At 36.7% G+C, this 20,392-nt stretch overlaps 1 protein-coding gene across 4 annotated transcripts in view; it reads right to left on the reverse strand.

The window, feature by feature from the left end:
• MEF2C (myocyte enhancer factor 2C) overlaps positions 1-20,392 on the reverse strand; it is a 175,349-nt gene that overhangs the window by 8,449 nt on the left and 146,508 nt on the right. For 2 of the 4 annotated variants that reach the window (XM_012644767.1, XM_012644766.1), the window contains exons 7-10: positions 5,601-5,773; positions 4,083-4,106; positions 3,082-3,211; positions 2,346-2,481 (exon numbers count right to left, since the gene is read on the reverse strand). In XM_012644767.1, coding sequence (XP_012500221.1) covers positions 2,346-2,481; positions 3,082-3,211; positions 4,083-4,106; positions 5,601-5,773 — 463 coding nt within the window. The remainder of the gene's footprint in view (positions 1-2,345; positions 2,482-3,081; positions 3,212-4,082; positions 4,107-5,600; positions 5,774-20,392) is intronic. The other 2 variants (XM_012644768.1, XM_012644765.1) reach the window with 1 other exon arrangement.

Consider the following 20,392-nt stretch of genomic DNA (forward strand, 5'->3'; position numbering starts at 1 on the left):
AGAGAGAGAGAGAGAGAGAGAGAGAGAGAGAGAGAGAGAGAGAAAGGAGGGCCAGAATCGGAAGGCCTGGAAGCGTCATCCCATTTATTTAAGGGCTAACGTAAGTGATTTAGTGCAATTAAAACTCATAGACTAGGGCCAGGTGCGGTGGTTTACGCCTGTAATCCTAGCCGAGGTGAGAGGATCATTTGAACTCAGGAGTTCGAGACCAGCCTGAGCAAGAGTGAGACCCGCCCCCCCCAATCTCTACTAAAAAAAAAAATAGAAAGAAATTAGCTGGACCACTAAAAATATATAGAAAAAATTAGCCAGGCATGGTGGCACATGCCTGTAGTCCTAGATACTCGGGAGGCTGAGGCAGGAGGATCGCTTGAGCCCAGGAGTTTGAGGTTGCTGTGAGCTAGGTTGACACCACGGCACTCTAGCCTGGGCAACAGAGTGAGACTCTGTCTCAAAAAAACAAAACAAAACAAAAAAAACAAAACACCAAATCAAAAAAAAAAAAAACCAAAAAAACCTCATAGACTAAACTCAAATTATGCACACTGAGATTCAGTGTTGAGAGAAACTGGGAGCCGAACAAAATGCTTCAACCTTGGCTGCTGTGATTCAGTTCCTCTTTAGTCCAGGGTATCACTCCTTTCTCATTTACTGAAGCCTCTATTAGGGGTAGCAGAGAATCAGAGTTTCCCCAGGCAACAGAAGACAGTTTCAAAATTGTAGTATAGTTAAAATATGTAAATAAATATGTGTTTATATCTAAAAATGCAAATTACCAGGTGCTATTGAAAACAAAAGAAAGCCACATTCAGAGAAAATAAGATGGCTTTTGACATGGATAATTTCTAGGGAAATCTAGTCCTAAAGTGGATAAATTTTGTGAAAAATGAGAAAGAAAGTTACCTTTCTTTTTGACAAGAATCATGTTTAGTGGAGTCACTGCCAAGCCACAGCAGTACAATACATACTTTAAAATTGCCTGGATGGTACTATGTACTTAGTGATAATTACCTGAAAAAGTTACACAATTAATGTCTACTTGGATAGTTGACATTCCAGAGAAAATCTGTGTCCTAAAAAGATAAATTCTGTTGCTGATAAATACTTAACATATCTTCAAAGTTAACTATCTTTCAAGAAAGCAGAGCAACAATGTCATGTGAATTTATCTTACTATTTACATGAAATGTTAGATTTTCAACGACAGTGATTAGTGAGTAGGATGCACATAGCAAATGGTGAATGGGTGAAGATTCCATAATCAGATCACTAATCTATGTTAAATCAATACCACCTGAAAGCTAGTGTTGTCAGGGAGAGGGAGAGAGGTAGCAAAAGAGAAAGTTGTGGTATCAATCAGTGACTTACATTCTAATCGATGTTTTATTGTCTTTATCTCCTTAGAAATATGGTTAGGAACTAGTTAACTGATATAGCTTACTAGTTAACTAAAATCAAATGGCTCTGCAGAAAAGTAAAAGTGGGCTAGGCATGTAGAATGTTTCTAAAATATAAAAACTTATTATCTTGAAATATTTTATAGCATCCTAGTATTCTGTTTTGAAGATTAAATGCAGTTTTGGAGTTATTGATTAAACTTAAAGACAGGTCCTTGATTCATGTTTTAAGCTTTTTTTTTTTAAAAAATTGTTTTATATGAAGTAGTGTGAACTGTGAATTCAGGGCTTTTTAAGGTTTGACAGGAGTCATTTCTGTGATAAAGACATATCTGAAAACTACCACAAGGGGGCAGAAAGATACATCCTCTGACTTCAGAAAACAACAAAAATTACTTTTATACCCAAATTTAGGTAATTAGTATTGTATGTACTAATTAGTATTGTATACACATATATATTTTCATACCATATCTATAAATACACAACTGTATTATGAGTACATTACAAATATATGAAGACTGTGTATCAGTTGAATAGTTGATCCCAGGAGCATTAGGTTACATTAGCATCAACTATGTGGTTTATGCTAAATGAAAAATATTCTCAAATATCTCGAAAATTTAAAGAATGTGTATCTATAAATACCTTCTTATGTCCCACATGAACTGTGTGAAAATTAAACAAAAATTCTATCATCGATAGAAGTGGAAACAAATGTGGTCTAAAACAATAAGAATTTACCTTATTATTACAGAGCTCCCTCAAAGAATAAGGTATGTAATATTTAAGCTACTTGCAAGGTATTAATCTGAAAATCGCTTTCAGATTTTGATAAAGTAGAATTTTACACCCTCTAATGGGGCGTTAAAGCACATATTTAGAGATTGCCATTTGTCATTTAAAATGTATTCTAAAATTATATTATAAAAAAATGAAATTGCTTACCCCAACTGACTGAGGGCGGATGGTGGCATGTTATGTAGGTGCTGCTGTTGCCAGCCAGTGACTGAGCCAAGGTGGAGAGCGCTGGCGGTGTTAAACCCAGACAGAGATGACAGATCTGCGCTACTCAGAGAGTACTCTAGATTAAAGAATAAAACCACAGAAAATATTTAATGTAGAAATTATCAAATGGTAAACAGTATAAACATTTTCAATTTCTAGAATATTCTATTAGTATTGCTGCTATTATATTTTTTTTATTTTTAGGAGAGAGGGGGATAAAACATCACGGATAATTTTAATCTAAAAAGAATATACTATGAACCAAAAATAAGTATTCTATGAAAGCTTTGAAGTAGTATAGGCTACAATTCTAGTTTATTAGAACTATAATTTCTTATAAAAGTATATACATATTTGATGACCTAGAAATGTTTTTTTAAAAACAATCCCAAGAAAGCGAGCTTTTTATTACATCAAAGAAATAACAGCTCAATTTCCTTGAAATTGTTCTTCTATTTTGAACTCAGGTTGGGTAAATAAAACTTCCAGTCACTTAAGAAAGAAAAATGTAGATATTCACTTTGTTATAGTAAGGAATAGGCAATGGGTGCAGTGATCTGTACACCACAGGTATTAAACAAAGCTTCTTAATAGAGTAAAAGATAATAACTTTTTTCATCTTGCTTTTTAATAAAAAGTATTTAGGGTACTAATTGCACATGGCAAAGCTACTCACCGGTACCATATGTTGTTGAAATGGCTGATGGATATCCTCCCATTCCTTGTCCTGGTAAAGTAGGAGTTGCTACGGAAACCACTGGGGTAGCCAATGACTGAGCAGACTGGGAGTTATTTATCCTTTGATTCTTTTAAAGTAAATAAAAAGACATTATTGATGAAATTTTTTAAAAAGTTAAAAAATTCCATTTCAGTATTAGTTCTGCACATAAAGAGATAACTTGGTACAAATCTCATGAAATTAATCATTTAACATGTGTCTCTATGAACTCTGCCAACCCTATCATTTACAATCCTTCAAGAGACCAGCTGTTGCCATAGTAACCCATTACATCAGTATCTCCTAGGCAACTGAACTAGTAACAAGTACCATAGCTTTATTATGGGTAAAAACAGCCTATGTTGAAAACTGATGAAATATGTATACTGTACTTCCATTGTTTCAGTTTTTATTCAAATGCAAATTTTAAAAAAATTAAAATCAACCACGGTAGTTTTTATGTTCAGTTCTATACCCAGCAGAGAGCAAATGGGATTCATGTTATATTCTCACCAGCAGGTGGTGCTCTGACCACTTTCTTCAGATTCTTCTAAACTTCCCTCAAACTAGATGGCAAAGGAGCTAATGCATGTAACTCCTTACAACAAGGATATTAAAGATCCATATAAACTTAAAATCATGAGACTTTAATTATAGGAAAAAGAAATATCTTAGTTTTAAATAATGAAAGAAATATTTTTGTGTGTGTTTGAAATTTATTATAACTTAAGTTCTAAAATATGGAACACATGGCCTTCCCTTACAGAGGTTGGGACACAAAAAAATAACCTGACATTCTTTTCAACTGTGAGTGACACTAGAAATTATAGGTATTTAAACATAATCAATGTTGACACACTGTGGTAACGTCCAAAATCTTCCAATTTCATCAAAGCTACCACCTCCACCTAAAAGTAGCTTTGCACATGCCATTTAAAGAAAGCTCTCTCACCACTTACCAAAAGCAGGTCGACATCCTCAGACTGAGAGCATGGGGAAGGAGTTTTATTAATTAGTGTCTGTAAATATTTATAATTGGGCAAAATCTTTTCAACAAAAGGAAAAGCATCTTCTGATAGACACAACAGTTTAAACAGTTTTAAAACCCAGACTCCAAGGATAACTCTTTACAAAGACGTTCTTTGTTTCCCTTAATGAGCTATTCGTCTCAAATGTGAAGACAATCTATCCAGTTTTCAGCCCAGGTCAGTGTCTCGATGTTCATTATTTCATCACCACATTTTGGCGGGGCGGGGGGAAAGACGGTACTTTGAAACCCCACTTGCTGGAGGAGCGGGGAGCCACACCTGGCTGCCAGAGAGAGACCTGAAGGGCCTCACAGAATCCCTGGGAAAGCATCAGTTTTAAGGGACCTGAAATAAATCTGCTGATAGAGACAGCCCGCCACACATGGCCCACACTGCTTGGCTGTAGCCCTGTGGGAGGTTATATTTATTAGACCCAGTCTTTTCCAAAGGGAACGTTGCATATTATGTGATTTTTTTTGGTTGATATTCAAAATTAATCTGCACTGTGCCATAATAAACTAATCAGCACTCAGGACTGTTTTACCCTGAAGCTTGCCACAGAGCAAAGAAAGAAAAAAAAAAAAAGAAATGTGTTTGCAGAATGATCTAAATTTGTCTACCGAATCTTGGTTTTAAATGTTCTTGCTCTTAAGCAAAGCTAATTTGGAGAACACTGATGTCTCTTTGTTGTTGAGTTTGGTCCCACAATATTATCTTCATCTTACACATGCAGACCCAGAAGAAAGAAAAATGATAGGGTCTATTTAAATTTATATTTTATGTCTATTTATTTATTTTTTTTAGAAATGCCACAACTTTTTTTTTTGATGTAAAATATAACCTTTGTCCTCAAAATGCCTAGGATTTTAACACAATTTGCTTTTCAGAGCTAGCTATTTTCATGAAGCACATACATGGAAAGATGAATTGAGGCAGTGCATTGGCATGTGACGTATTAGATATTGTCACTGCAACACATCTAAGAAAGGAAATGCCAATTAATAGGAGAAAGCTCATTTAGAAATTATAGAAAGTATTTTTTATTGTCAGCACCTTGAGGACATAAATAGCTCTGTACTGTAAAAATATTATGTTATGAAGTACCTCATTATCTATTGCTCTGCTTATGGGATATACGGTTTGACCAATGGTTGGATCTGATTTTTTTATAGCTATAAATTGAAAGCTTTAAAAAGAAATGCTGTCCTTGTTCCAGAACACCAATTCTTTAGTGAAGTTTACTAGATGTGGCTCTTTTTTACATAGAAAAGGGAAATGCAAACCAATTACCAGAAATAACAGCTAAATACAAACAGGGCTCCATCAACAGCATTGATGTATTAATTTTCTGTGAGAACGTTGGTAATTCATAAAGTTAGACAAATGCAAAAACAGCAAAACATATACAAAACATTATCAATATTTATTTAAAATATAGTTTTGCATTACCACTGATGGCATCGTATTCTTGCTGCCTGGTGGAATAAGAACTCGGAGATCTGGTTTACGGTTATTCATTCCTAAATTCATGGGGGGAGGAGATTTTGCTTGCATATTCTTGTTCAAGTTACCAGGTGAGACCAGCAGACCTGGTGAGTTTCGGGGATTGCCATACCCGTTCCCTGTTAACACAGAACAAGGAAAGTACTCAGGAAGAAATCTAGACTCGAATATACTTCTAAAGAATGCACTACAAGAGAACAAAAATAAAAGCTTACTGGTAAGACATCTAGTACACACACATTGAAAATCCACAGGATGACTGATTTAACCCCCAGGTGAAGAATAACCCAATCACTTAATTATTTAATATTCCTCTGAAAGAAGATTAAAAAATTTTTCAAGAGAAGAGAGCTAATATATATCAACTTGCTCTGAAATCAGCATATACTTTTTTTCCTGTTAAAAAAACTCAGGAAGAAAGTCAGACAGTTGTTCAGGGTCTAAGAAAAGCATGGAATTGGTCCTGCACTTTAATTGACTAGCTTGGCGGAGGCCTGGCTGGCATGACTCACTCTTTCAGTTCATTGGTTTGGATTTTATTTTGTGTGTCTGTGTGTCCTTAAATGAGGAAAGGGCACAACAGCAAGACTATAATTTCTAGGACATGCGGGGAAGCCGCGTACACATTTCTCTATTCAGTTCCCCTTTCCTTTGAGTGAATTCTCCCTATGGTTTTTCTTGTGTGCTTTGCCCTCCTCACTAAGTTCAGTGTATAATCCTGAAGACTTGCTTTCCTGCCCCCACAGAACTTCAAAAAGCAAAACCCCTTTCCAGGGGTTGAAACGAAGTGATGATGCCTCCACTAAAGTGCTGATTCACCAAGGCACAGGAATAGCCGTCCGATGGGAAGACTGAAAGAGCTTTCCCAGGTCTCTGACATTCAGCCCCTACTAACAGACAAATGCAGGTCTCCATTTTTCATATTTCAAAATATGACAGGAAGAGCTATGGAGAGAGTTGATTAGAAATGCAACCTGAGCTGGACTGAGAGCCAACTCAGAAAGCCCTCTGCTGGCTTCCTCCACTGCCTCGGATTGTAGAGTAAGAGAAACCAACTACCTGATTGAACAATCCTTGCTAGAAAACTAGACAGTTGTTTTCCGAGGCTCTCTCAAGGAGACGGTTAAACCTCATCGTTATTGTCATCACAGCAAAACACAAGTACCTATCACTCCTGGATGAGTGATATTGTGTGCAACCCAGTGAGGATGCACAGACAAGGCCCCAGTCCTGAAAGTCTCCATAATCTTTTTTTGGTGTTAATCTAATACATACACGTGGAAAAAGTAAAGACTGATACAGGACAGCCTAGGGTGAGGTGCCCACTGAGTAATCCAGATCAAGTGTTACCGAGTTCCCAGGAGGGAAGAGATGATCTAATAAAGATTCATGGAAGTGGCAGGAATTGATGTGGGCCTTGAGAGAAGGGAGGAGAGAGAAAGATGCGCCAGGCTTGTGACTGGGCGCTGGGAAAGGGCCGAGGCAGGAATTTACAGAGCATAGTCAGGGACGTTGTGAGGAACCTGTTTAGAACACAACCCCTGAAAAGAGAGGGTGTGAGAGACTCTGCAAAGACATGGAGGTTGGGCTGTGGAGACCCTGAATTCCAGACTAAAACGTCTTGGGTTTAGATGGTGGAAATGCAGACCCGTGAAGGTTCAGAGAAGAGGTGTAACACAGGCCTGTAAGTGGTCAGAAAGATCTCCTGACACTGGGATACCCCAGAATTAGGAAGGCCTGGTGGTGTGGACCAGTGTGGAGAGTATCATGAGGGACTGAGATGGAGGCAATGAGAAATCAGGAAAGCAAAACGCTGGTATACTTCAGGAGATATTTACGGGAACATCTTTGGAATGAAAATATATTTGAGGCACACTGCATCAAGCACATTTGTTTTTCATATCCCATTCATTTACCTGTCTCATTTTATGCATGAACAAACAGGCTGAACACATAACAAATAATTATAAGACTAAATTGTCAATTGGATTATGCATAAAATTCTCCAAGCTACTGGGGGAAAATACAAAAATAAAACAAATGAGACATTCCAAAACATGTGTCGAGTACACAGTAGTTGCTTAAGAAATGTTGGTTGAATTTGAATGTAAATTACACTTCTATAATAAAACTTCTGGAAAATTAGCCAAATTCTCTAAAGCCAGCTAAATATGTCAAAAGTCAAAATTTTCTTTATAGTTAATTTGGAAACTATTCTGTGACAAAAGCTATTATTGTATGAAACAATGCTTACCTTTTCTCCCTAGGACAAATACAAACAAAGGGTATGTTCATTTAGAAAGACGCTTGATGAAATGGAATGCTCAGAGGAGTTTTATATTTAATGTGTCTTCCCGAATCATTATTGTGAGTACGTTATGGCCTCAGTTTGAATTAATAAATTCTACTGGATAAAAAGGGAAAGAGAAAACCAAGGCAAAATTTGCACTATACTTTTCTGTCAGCCGAAGTTCAGATGGACACACTGAATACGTGTGTCAGTTATCTATTAAGCCTGTGTGAGATCTGGTTTAAATAAACAATCAAATGGAAAATTAGCTGGGTAATTTCAAAAGAAGGGGGGTGGGGAAGTCAGTTAAGCAGTGCAATGAAGCTTGAATAGATCAGAAGAAACTAAAACCCCAGCTCGGTAGATGCCGATACTGGTTTGCATGGAGGAGTTATTTTGCTAAAAGGAAGTAAAACCGCTTCGTAAAATGTGTTGTCCTGTGATATGACAAGCACTGGGCCAGTGTGTGAAAATGGAAATGCTTCACGGAGGCTCTGAGCAAAGTTTTGTTTTTTTAAAAAAACATTTTATACAGTAAACTCTCTGAGAAATTCCAATAAAGCCTCCAACATCTCTTTGCCCACATTTTAAACAATGATTTGGGGCAGCAGTAGGGAAAACAAAAAGTAAACATCCATTATAGTTTTTCATCCAATAAATATCTCAAAGCTAAAAAACTGATTTAAAAAGCATTCTATTTTTCTCTTGGAATATTTCCTATTATTTGGCAATTATGCCATTTTAGAAGATATTTTAAGGTGTTTACATATTGAATATAAAATATTTTGAATGATGATGACACTTCTTAAATTCATATTTTTGGAACATGAAGTTATTTTTAAGAACAAATAAATTCTGGTTTTTTTTTTTTTTTTTTTGCCGGTGCATTTCTGCTGTTTTTAGCATATTGTGCCAGCTAGCATTTTGGAGCCGTATAATAACCATTTCTGTTTCCAGCCACCAAATTGTTATTCTTTTGGCATAATATAGATTCAGGAATGCAGGACTGTGGATCCTAAACCAGTGATATAGAAACCTATCATTTGAAAATCGATGATGAATACATGCGTGTGGTTGACTGCTAAGAAGAGCCTGCATTTAAACCGGCTGGGAAACCGCAGCCTCCTCCTCGCTCAGAACACTACGGCCTGTGCTGAGGTGTTTGTTGTCCCACCTGAAGAGACAATTCACCAAAGAGAATGGTCTCTTTTAAGTTCAGGGGTCGGAGAGGTGGGAAACACTATCTTTTAACAACCTTCTAATGTACGGATTCAACCTTTATTCATGCTATGTTTTAAAATTACCCTCCGACTGGACAATTATCGATTTGGACGTGACTGTATGCAGATGTCACATTCCCCTGACCACTTAAAAGCACAAAAATTATAAAGCATGAGGGAATGGATTTCCTGATCATAGATTATAAGAAAATGAAGTACAGACTAACTTTAGAGTCAATGTGTTTTATCGTTTCATTTGATTAAAAATATTGTTTTATACAAAAAAATCTACTTTAAGTATTCATGATATAACTTATAAAAAGGATAAGAGAATCTACGTCTACTGGTTACATTTTTGTAAACACTCATATTAAAATTAGTGTAAAGATACGGAACTTGAAATGTGGTGTTAGGAGAAAAAAATTTTTTTTCTCCTCAGTTAACTTGCAAACACTTGCTGCATTTTTTTTTATTGACTCCTATTTTAAGAAGTTGTAAATTCAAAGAACATATTCCTGGCTTAAGATATTATGAGGAAGGCATTTTGCCTTGTCTCACAGAGCTCAATTGAACATGTAGCTCTCTTTGAGCCCAAAGTTCTGAAACTTTCTTTTATTTGGATGTTTAGGCATTATGGGTTTTTTCACTTCTTTTTCCTTTTCCAGGACTTTCAATTATAAATACAAGCATATAAAACTAATAAGCACAAAACAGAAACTCATTCTTATGGACCATGGCTAATTCTTTCATTGGCATAACCTTTTATTAATCTCCCAAACTGTCATCTTTGGCCATTCCCTCCACTTCTTCCATCTCCATATCCAATGAGATACCAAATCTTGTTCATTCTTCAAAAATGCCTGTTTCCATCTCCACTGCCACCATCCTAGTTTTGGCTTTCATCCCCATTTGACTAAGTCCTTCAACAACTCCCCATCTGGGCCTCAGGTCTCTGGTTGAAAGGTTCTTCACCAGTCCTTAAGAGGAGCTTCAGAAATGTGTGAGCTCCTTAAAGCTGGATGCAAAGTTTTTTGCATATGTGTGATATTAACCAACCCAGGGACATCTTTCTAAACTTCCACTTCCATCATGTTTCTTTCTCATATACTAATGCTTAACATGGTTGGGTCAGTGCCCTGCCTGGCTCTCAGGACTGTCAATAGTTGACCCACTCTATCTATCTAACCTAATTTCCAATGGCCACAGCCAGGCCTATGGTCCTCTGAATATGCCTAGGTCTTTGCTCCAGCAGTTCAATAACCAGCAGTGTTTGCTCTCCTGTTTAATTCAAATTTATCTTTAAAGGATCAGCTGAAGTCCCAACTCTTTCAAGATGCCTTTCAGACAACTTCAGCCCACATTGAACTCACTCTCCTATAAACTCCCGCTGCAATTAGAGGCAGCAATACTACACAAACTAATAGTTCTTTAAATGTTTCAAGTGCTCAAGAAACAGATATATAGAACATGCTAGAAAAATTAGGAGTTATTCAGGAATGGCACTAAAAGGTAAGTTACTGAGGGACTATTAGATGAGAACTGAAAATATAATGAGTAATTTGTCAAACTGAAACATTGAGGGTCTCTCCTCTTTATGCTACTTGAGAAAATTTGCTATTTTAGATAATGATTGCAAACCGATGGATGACCAAGTACACCATTGAGACAAACTGCTCATCAACCATATAATATGAAAGTAGACAAATCATGTAAGTGGCCCACCTACTAAATTTGTTTACAGAGAATTAATTGAAGCTTCTTTTTTACCTGTTGCACCTGTTAATCATTTCACAGCACATTACCTTAGCTAACTGCAAGTGGTAGAATCAGACAACATAGAAATTTTCCCTAATAATAACGAAAACTTTCGCAAGACTCTGATATTTTCTTCCACACTGGTAGTATTTATTTCCATAGGTTGTCTCCCTATAGAGATAAATCTCAACAATAACTTACTCATACAGAACTTTTCACCAGAAGATGGACTACATGAATGCCTAGGAGAAATGGCGGAAGAGTGAATAGCATTTTATCAGACAGTTCAGAGGGAGACTTCTCAGAAAGAGGGAATGTAGGACAGAGAGATCTCAGAGTTGTAAGTGTAGCCAAGAAGGAGGAGTGTACCTATGAAGATGAAATACTTGGTCTTGTACAGTGTGCAGTTTTCAGAAGTTGGAAAAGTAGGTTTGGCTCACATGCTCCTCTCAGATCACGAAAACTTTATACTGTAGAGTTTATACTAAACTTTTACCAAACTTTAGAAAATGAGCAAAGATAGCTTCTGAGTGGTTAGCTTTGTTAACTCTGCGAGTTAGAAAAATGACAATAGCGGCGGTGGAAGGGAGAGATTAAAGGGGGTTAGACTGATGCTAGGGAAGCTAGTTAGCACACACCTGCTAACGAACCTATGAGAAATGAGGTCTGAATGCGGCTGCAGAGATGGAGAGATTTACAAGGCAGTCAGGAGTTGAAGACGAAGGAGGATAAAGCAGCTAAATCCAGGTTCTAATCATGAGTTCTAATCAAACTCTCCATTAGAGTTCCTTCAGCCCTACTGAGCCTTGGTTTTCGCAATGTAAGTAATTCTCTCCTTAGTGTGAGAAAAGCAATAAAGTAATCTGAATCAGAGACTCTCAGATACTCATCTGAGGCAGCCACTGCCAACGTGACCATGCAACAGGATTACTAACAGCAAACGCTTTGTATAATATTATTTTCCAATAATATTCACAACATTAAGCATATACATTAACTGCTAGAACAGTACTAGGCACCTAGTAACTGCTGTGTTTCATATAATACATGGATACAAAACACCATTAATCCTCACAAGGACAACACTGTGAAGTACTCATAGTATCCCTGTGTTACATAATGAGAAAATTGAGAGGTCCAGTAACTTGCTCAGTGTCAAACAACTACCAACTGGTGGAGTCATGATTTGAACCCAAGCAGTATGGATTCAAATGCCCAACAGTCCATGCCCTAAAGTATAATACTACACTGCTCCTTGAATATCAGTCACATGCTGACATTTTTTTTGTTTGTTTGTTTGATTTTGAGACAGAGTCTCACTGTGTTGCCCGGGCTAGAGTGCCCTAGCATCAGCCTAGCTCACAGCAACCTCAAACTCCTGGGCTCAAGCTATCCTCCTGCCTCAGCCTCCCAAGTAGCTGGGACTACAGGCATGCGCCACCATGCCTGGTTAATTTTTTCTATATATTTTTAGTTGTCCAGCTAATTTCTTTCTATTTTTAGTAGAGATGGAGTCTCGCTCTTCCTGAGGGTGGTCTTGAACTCCTGAGCTCAAACGATCCTCCTGCCTCGGTCTCCCAGAATGCTAGGATTACAGGTGTGAGCCACTGCACCCGGCCACTCTGAGATTTTTAAAGCCCCTTCTGTGGCAAGTCTTATTCTAAAATTATAGGGGTACTAAGGAAGAGAGGAAACAAATGATGTGTGAGACCAGGGACAGGAGACTCAAAGGTTGTCCTAAGCCAGAGGTGATGTGGAAGTTTGAGGGACACATTATATGGTCAACTTGGGCATCGTAAATAGTAGTTCTGGTTCAGAAGACGCTGAACTCATATAAAGAGGCACAGAATGGTGATGTTCCAAACCATATTTCTGGTCTCCTTCTGAATAAATATTTACAAATAGGAAATATTGGGTTTAGCTAAACTGAACACCAGAGCAGCTATTTAACTTTCAGTGTGCTATTTTGAGTGGATGATTAAATATGCTTTTAAAAGTAGATTTTGTAATATTTTAGTCAATAATCTCCCCTGTAACAGTCTCAGAAGCTAAGGAGACTTAAATTGAGACCAGCTTCTATCAGAACCATTCAACATGAGAGCGAAATGTCTAGTATTTTATGGTATTCTCTGTTAGTTGTTGTTTGGAAAACAACTTCTAATATATAGGTGTATAAAAATTGCTTACTTTAGGAATTTGTATCTGATTTGAATTAGTATCTCATTTGGGGACTTTGGAGGAAACTGCCACAGGAAAACATTAAGCTGAACATATAGCTGGACCTGTGATGTATTGATTTGCTGCTTTTACTTCAAAGAAATGTTTTATCCACTTAGTTTTTTTCATTAAAACAATTTTGAAAATATTTATAGTATACTGCCTTGTTAAACAGGAGATGTCACATATATAATAATGCTTACTACCATCGATTAGTTTTACATTTGACTTTTTAAAGTTTTAAGATTAGAAGTTAGTTTCCAATTTCAGCCTGTTGTTTTTTGTCTCAAATGAATATACATCTTTTCACAGAAAATTACTTGAAATTGTATATAGTAAACTTGCTCATACAATCACTTCTCTACTGGAAGTGACACTCATAAAATTTTTAGTGGAAAAAATATGAACGTCTAGACTACAGTTCTATACTCACTCTGCCCTGAATGCCTAAAACTCTTTAAAAGCACTAGGAACTATAAGTTATTCAGCTGTTGTGAATCACAATAATTTTTTTTTTGAGGGAAAAAGATCTTTTTCATGGGATGGCTCTAAGAGAAAAGGCAACCACAAAATATTTGGGGATCAGAAATCTGGGAATGATGAAAATTTCATTATACCTAATGTGGAATGGGGGACAAACCAGATTCCTGATTCTTATCTAAAGAATCCTGATTACAGATTCTTACACACAAAATCAAGTCTCCACTCTTTCTGGGGGTTTCTTAGGGAAATTATATAATAATGCATAATGTTAGACCATGAAGAAACTCCTGTGAAATCTCGGTGTCTTCTGTGGTGTATTCTTAGAAAAATACCCAAGAATATACCAAAGCCAAGACTATTCTTGGCTGTACCAGTTCAGGGGCAGCAGACATTCTAAAAAGAGACTTGTCTCTTCTGCTTGACCATGTCATCTGATCCTGGACCAGACCTTCGGGGATTTCATATCTAGCCCACTTGTCCTTGATGTTTCTTGAACTATGTTTTGTTATCTTTTGTAAATTAACAGTCTATTTGTCAACTAGATACTGAACTTTGAACATACAGCACATGCTATAAGCTCTGGATTGTGAGCAGAAGCAAAGAATTTTTACTTATTACTAAGTTGTTTTTACAAAGATTGAGAGTCCTTGTCATAAAGTAGATTTGTGTTGGCTAACCACTCTCTCATTTGTCCTGGCGGTAATGCAGTTAGACATTATCATCCCAGCTTTTGACAGAAGAGGAAACTGAGGCTTAGGGAGCTTCTGTGACTCAACTGAGATCACCCTGTCAGCAAGTGGGAGAGCTTTGATTTGAATCCAAAACACAGGCTGCTTCTACTACATTATTACAAAAGCCAGATGTTTGAGATTTAGCACATATCCTTGCATTTGCAACTAAGGAGGAAATTGACAATCAGATGTTTCCAGTGCAAAAAGGTACTCAAAATATCATTCCACTTTTGGTACTGATTTACTGAAGGGATAGTTTTTAATTGCACCATAAAGATGAAATTGAACCATGCTATCTTAAAAAAAATTCCACTTAACTTTGAATGATAGATTTATGACTCATTTAATTGTTCACTTCTTGAGATTTTGGGGCTGTCTCTTTGCTAAAAATGAGGGGGTGTCTTCATTATTGACACCATCGCTCATTCTTTCAGTCATTTTTATAAACAAAAATATTGAGACAGTATAAATTAGAGAGAACGTGACAGAAGAGAAAGAATAATTACTTGTGGTTTTAACATTTACACAACTGCTGCAAACACATCAGAAGTTCGTAACGTTCAAAGTGAAATGTGTTGCACTGCACTGCATTACTCTCACATTCTGCCTCAGATTTATTCATATATCTACTTTACTCCCACCCTTGAGGTGAGGAGGCCCACACTGGATATCTCTGTGAACTCACTGCACATTTAATAAATATAACTGAAACTGCATTAAACTAAACATAATTTTTTGGCTAGTAGAACACAGATAATTATAATACCAACAATAGCTCACATTTATTAACAAGCACTTAATCTGAAGCAGAAACTGTGCTAGGTGCTTTACATCATTTATCTCATTTAATTCTCACAACAATCCTGCAAAATGGGAATTTATGAACTTTTCAAGGGCAAAAATGCCATCCCTAAAATAACTGTATATCACGTACTTTCCTGGGTTATTTTATTATTCTGAATACCCGCCTCTAGAATATTTTCCCAAATTACCGTTTGAGCAACAAGTTTGCTCCATGATTTTATAGCTGTCGCTGAGTTGCTTAATATTACAGCTAACTAAAGATTCCCTTTTCATAATTGTTATGGAAATTAATGCTATGATGTTTGCATATGTAAATTGACTATAGATTTAGATTTGCTCTTAGGACTATAACAACCTATCTTAGCATAGCAGGGTTTCTTCCCCCTTATACTTCAAATACAACATAATCAGTTCTTTACCACAATTAGAGGTTGAAGAAATTGTGACAGGAAGGCATAGTGTCTAGTAAAACAGTTAACACTTAGGTATGGAGTTCAGTTAAAACAATTGAAATGGAGCAATAATAAATAAACCCAATGAATACGTAGCACCCTGTGGACACATCTGTAGGTTATAAGTTGAAACTGTTTATCCAAGGTTTTGGTACAATACAGTTAGTTTCCTTTAGTTCAAAGTAGCTAATAATCTTTCCAATACGAGACTGTATAAAGACTATATACTCTTTGAATTGAAATTCAACTGAAACATACTATTTAAGTCTACTGCAAAATTTAAGTGATTGGCAAAGGTTTAGCTAAAAACAGCAAATTATACTCTTGGCTGGCAGACAGCCTTGAAGCCCTGAGTGAGAAAGTCCCTGGTAAGTAAAAAATTGATTTCCAAAAGAGGGGTTTTTTTAACCACATCCCCCCTTCAGCATATGGTGTCCACTGATGCACAATGTCACATCACTGATGATTATGAAAAAAGCTTTCCTTTCTATCTCCAAATAAAATCTTATGGTGATGCCAAAAATAGGGAAGAGAGGACTCAATACGTACGAGGAAAAAAGACTGCTATGAGAAAAAAAAAGACAGATTTTTGAGTAAAACTAGTATTTTAGGGGGAACAAATTAACTGCCTGAATTTAATATTAGAAATAACCAAAGTTTTATTATGAGTCACACTCTTGGGTTAAGTCAGTGGGTATGAGTAAAGAGACTGATTTTCACATTGCTTTGCTGAATATACTAGAAGGGTAGGGGATAAAAATGATATAGTTCGTGAAGTCAGAAATCATGATAAATAAAGGCGTCTAGAATCTGCTGAAACACCCTCTCAGAAATTATAATTTGAAATTTTCTTTTTCCCTCTGGAAATCAAGCTTGTTAAGGATTATGGCAAGCCAAAGGGGTTGAAGGCAGATTTTACATCCTGACTTAACCTGTAACGTTTTTCATTTGTTTTCTCTTTGACCTGCCTTCTACTTTGACATCAGCTCCCAGAGAAAGGTGTCAAGGTACTGCTTTTTCTATAATTTGTCAGATTTTGTATACAAGAAGTGGATACTGAATTTCTTGGCAGTGGCTGCGTATCACATGTTGTAGATCATCCAATTAGAGGACTATGAATTTTTTTCCTTTAATAAATCTTGATAACCTCGGTTTGAGTTAAAAATATCATTGTTACTTAACTTCATAGATGATGATAATAATGAAGCAATGCTACTGGATCTTTTTTTTTTTTTTTTTTTTTGAGACAGAGTCTCACTGTGTTGCCTGGGCTAGAGTGCCGTGGCGTCATCCTAGCTCACAGCAACCTCAAACTCCTGGGCTCAAGCGATCCTCCTGCCTCAGCCTCCCGAGTAGCTGGGACTACAGGCATGTGCCACCATGCCTGGCTCATTTTTTGTATATATTTTTAGTTGTCCAATTAATTTCTTTCTAATTTTAGTAGAGACGGGGTCTCGCTCTTGCTCAGGCTGGTTTCGAACTCCTGAGCTCAAACAATCCACCCGCCTCTGCCTCCCAGAGAGCTAGGATTACAGGCGTGAGCCACCGCGCCCGGCCTTACTGGATCTTTATTTATGTTTTGAGTGAACTCCCAAGGTAAAATTCAGAGTTTTTTCCAGAACCGTTCAAACTAACAGAGTAATATTACTTTCAAAATGAAACTCAACCATTAACTTAGATATTTTTCATTTTCTGCTTAATAATATTTTCAAAAATGATATAAAAACTGTATCTTTATACTAACGATTAGTTTTCTTTTTTGAGAGCAATTAGGTATCTTTCTCCCTTTCTTGAATATTGCAATCTGAATTCGTGTTTTGTTAGGCAAGAAAAATGCAAAGTTGTTAATGCCAATCTTTTTAGACTAAATTTTAAACCACTTCACCAATATTTGAAATCATTGAGTAAGAATTGCAGAGAAGTCTTTAGCTGATAAGAAAGTCAGCCAAGAAATTTTTGATAAGTGTTCTCAAAAACAAATAGTTGTAAAACAATGGTACTGGTCCAGAAAAATCAACCATTGTATGATCTTTCCTGTTCTCACTTAGTTCTATTTTGTAATATGCTAAGTTTTTCTGTTTCAATGTTAGACGAATTATAAAAAAATCATACAAGTCTTATGATTGATTATATGATCATAAAACACGATGCGTAAATGAGTTGTAAAGATATTTGTGTCTTATCCCAACTGAGTACTAAGTTTAAAGGTGCTAAGTCATGACCCGAGGTCTTGCTAGGTGGAGTCTTTCCAGAGTCTGAAAACCAGGTCTCCTTATTCCCTGCTCAGTATTTATCCATAGCAGCACACGGGCACCATCGGTCTTCATGTACTTAGCTGACATAAATTAAGCATTCCAGAAGTGGCAATGCTTGACAACCAAATGCATAAAATAGTAAACAATTAACAATCAAAATAAGGAAACAGCTGTTGGTTTCTTTTTATATAAAATTATATCTAATTTACAATAAATGCCAATTAAAATTATTAAACAATATACATAAATCTCCTTGCCTTTTTGTCAAATAGCTATGTAGATTGTAGAATTCTCTTAAATTTTCAAAGGGATTCCTAAAGACTTTTCTTTTTTTCTCTTTCTTTTTCTGTTCTCAACCATAAATCAGTAAATCCTTGAGCATATTGGTCCTTTCTACTTGATAAAAGGCAACTCTATTATCAAAGTGAAAACAAAGGGTACTAACAGGACAGTGAATAATCCAACACAAGGCATTGCTATGCTAATGGTTATTTCCATTAAATTTAATGATTACAAAAATTCAACTGAATTTGATCTTATAATCATCAATAACCACTCAGATTAGCATGTTAAAAGCTTTAATGTACAGAGATATGACAAAATGTAATTTTAAAAGCAGTGACTTTTCATTTTGGTTGTTGAGAGGAAAGGATTAAGTAGTGGTTGGATAACTGTCAACTGAAACCTAGAAACATCACTATTACTAATGTATCTTAATGACTTGATGTATATTTCTCTTATACCAAGAGTACAACTCCATCCTGTTACTTTTTTATTACCTTTTGCTTTCATCTTTAAAATTATTTCAATTTAAGTGATGATAAAAGGCTCATTGTTTTAAGAGGTGATTTGTGATGGCCTGAGATGTCAACCCACATTTCATTAACTGTTATATGTCAGCTCTTTAGGTTTTCTGTTAAGAATATTAGAGAAGTTAGTAAAATTTTGCTTTAAATGGTGTTCAGCCATTTAATCAAATAGTTAATTAAACATTCATTGTATACTGTGCCCCAAGAATACATTATTTTTGTGAATTACACATCAAAGGTATATATATTTTTTAATTTAAAAATTACGTAATTTCTTTGAAATGTTCCTGCTTTACGTCGACACTATTAAAACTTTATGTCTAGAAGATCAACTTTTCCCTTATTCGACTAACATTTACTGAATATCTGCTGTGTGCTAACTCTTATGCATTAAGCTGGGAATACAAACTGAATAAGACACAGTTTGCCCCCAGAGAGCAGAGTGTCCAAAGAGAGATGTGCTCAGACATTGTAATCACGGCGCAATGAGATATGTAAAGTCGGCGCAGGCTGCCATGTGAGCGCAGAGAGAAGTGCATAACTCCTCTGAAAGAGTCAGGAAAGGATTTCTTGAATGGCTGAACTAAATTTGGAGGGATGACCAAGCGTGCTCAGGACCATGAAGCAGGGGAGAGAAAGGAGTGCTAGGACCGGCAAGCGGCCTTGACATGGTTTGGAGAGTGGCAGCACAGTGTGGTGTAGTAGTACACAGAAAGTGTAGCACACACTCTGGAGCCAGACTGCTTGGGTTCTACTTTGGGAAATTACTTAACTTCCTCATGCCTCAGTTTCCCCTTCTGTACAAAGGGTATGATGTGAACATCTACTTTAAGGGACTGTTATAAGAACGAACGAGTTACTTTTTGTAAGGCACATGGTAAGAGCAATTTAAATGTTTGCTGTTAGTGGAGTTGGAGTGCAGGGTTCTCGATGGCAGTGGCAGAAAGGAAGAAGGTTAAGGCTGCAAAGCAGGGATGAGCCGGAGACAAGAGCTTCACGGTTAGTTCTGAAAGAGCTGGGAAGCCATGGTTGGATTTTCAGCATGTGAATGATGACCTACAATTAGTTTAAGGATTTGAGAAAGACGTATTAGTCATGGTGAGACTGGAGCAGGATGCAATGTGAAGCAGGGAGATGAATTGGGAGGCTCTAGAAACAGTCCTGGAGTGCTGGCGTGAGCCTGAGCCAGGGCAGTGGGATGGGAATGGAGAGAGCGGGGGTAGATCTAGGAAACACCGTGGAGGCAGAGTTGCTAAGACTTGGTGACTCACTGGAGGATGGGATGAGAGACAGGGATGGCTCAGGCACCACACAGGAAAGATCCTACACTTTATGATCAAGCTGAGCTGAAAAAGAGAATGCTTACCTTTTTGGTCTTCTAGTTTTTACAGGCACACAATGAATGTTAAGTTTACTTCCTTTCCAAATGAGACAATCCCCTTCTTATAAGTTGAAATGACTTGATTTTGAAAGAAACTACAAAGGCTAAAAAGTATTTAACTTGATTGCAATCTTGCCACTTGGCCTCAGAGTTTCTACCTTTATCTGAGACCTTGAATTTCAATGACAATATTCAAAGTTTGGAAGATATCTTTTGGCCCTTTTGCTTTAGTTTTCTTTTCTGAAATGCAGAGACATCCTGGCTGGCCTTGTTTCCCCCTGGTGTTATGTGATTCTCTGACATCAGCACAAATATATTCAGCTTCGACATATGATACTGGC

This window comes from Propithecus coquereli, unplaced genomic scaffold, assembly GCF_000956105.1.
Source record: "Propithecus coquereli isolate 6110/MARCELLA unplaced genomic scaffold, Pcoq_1.0 Scaffold22, whole genome shotgun sequence".
Classification (NCBI taxonomy): domain Eukaryota; kingdom Metazoa; phylum Chordata; class Mammalia; order Primates; family Indriidae; genus Propithecus; species Propithecus coquereli.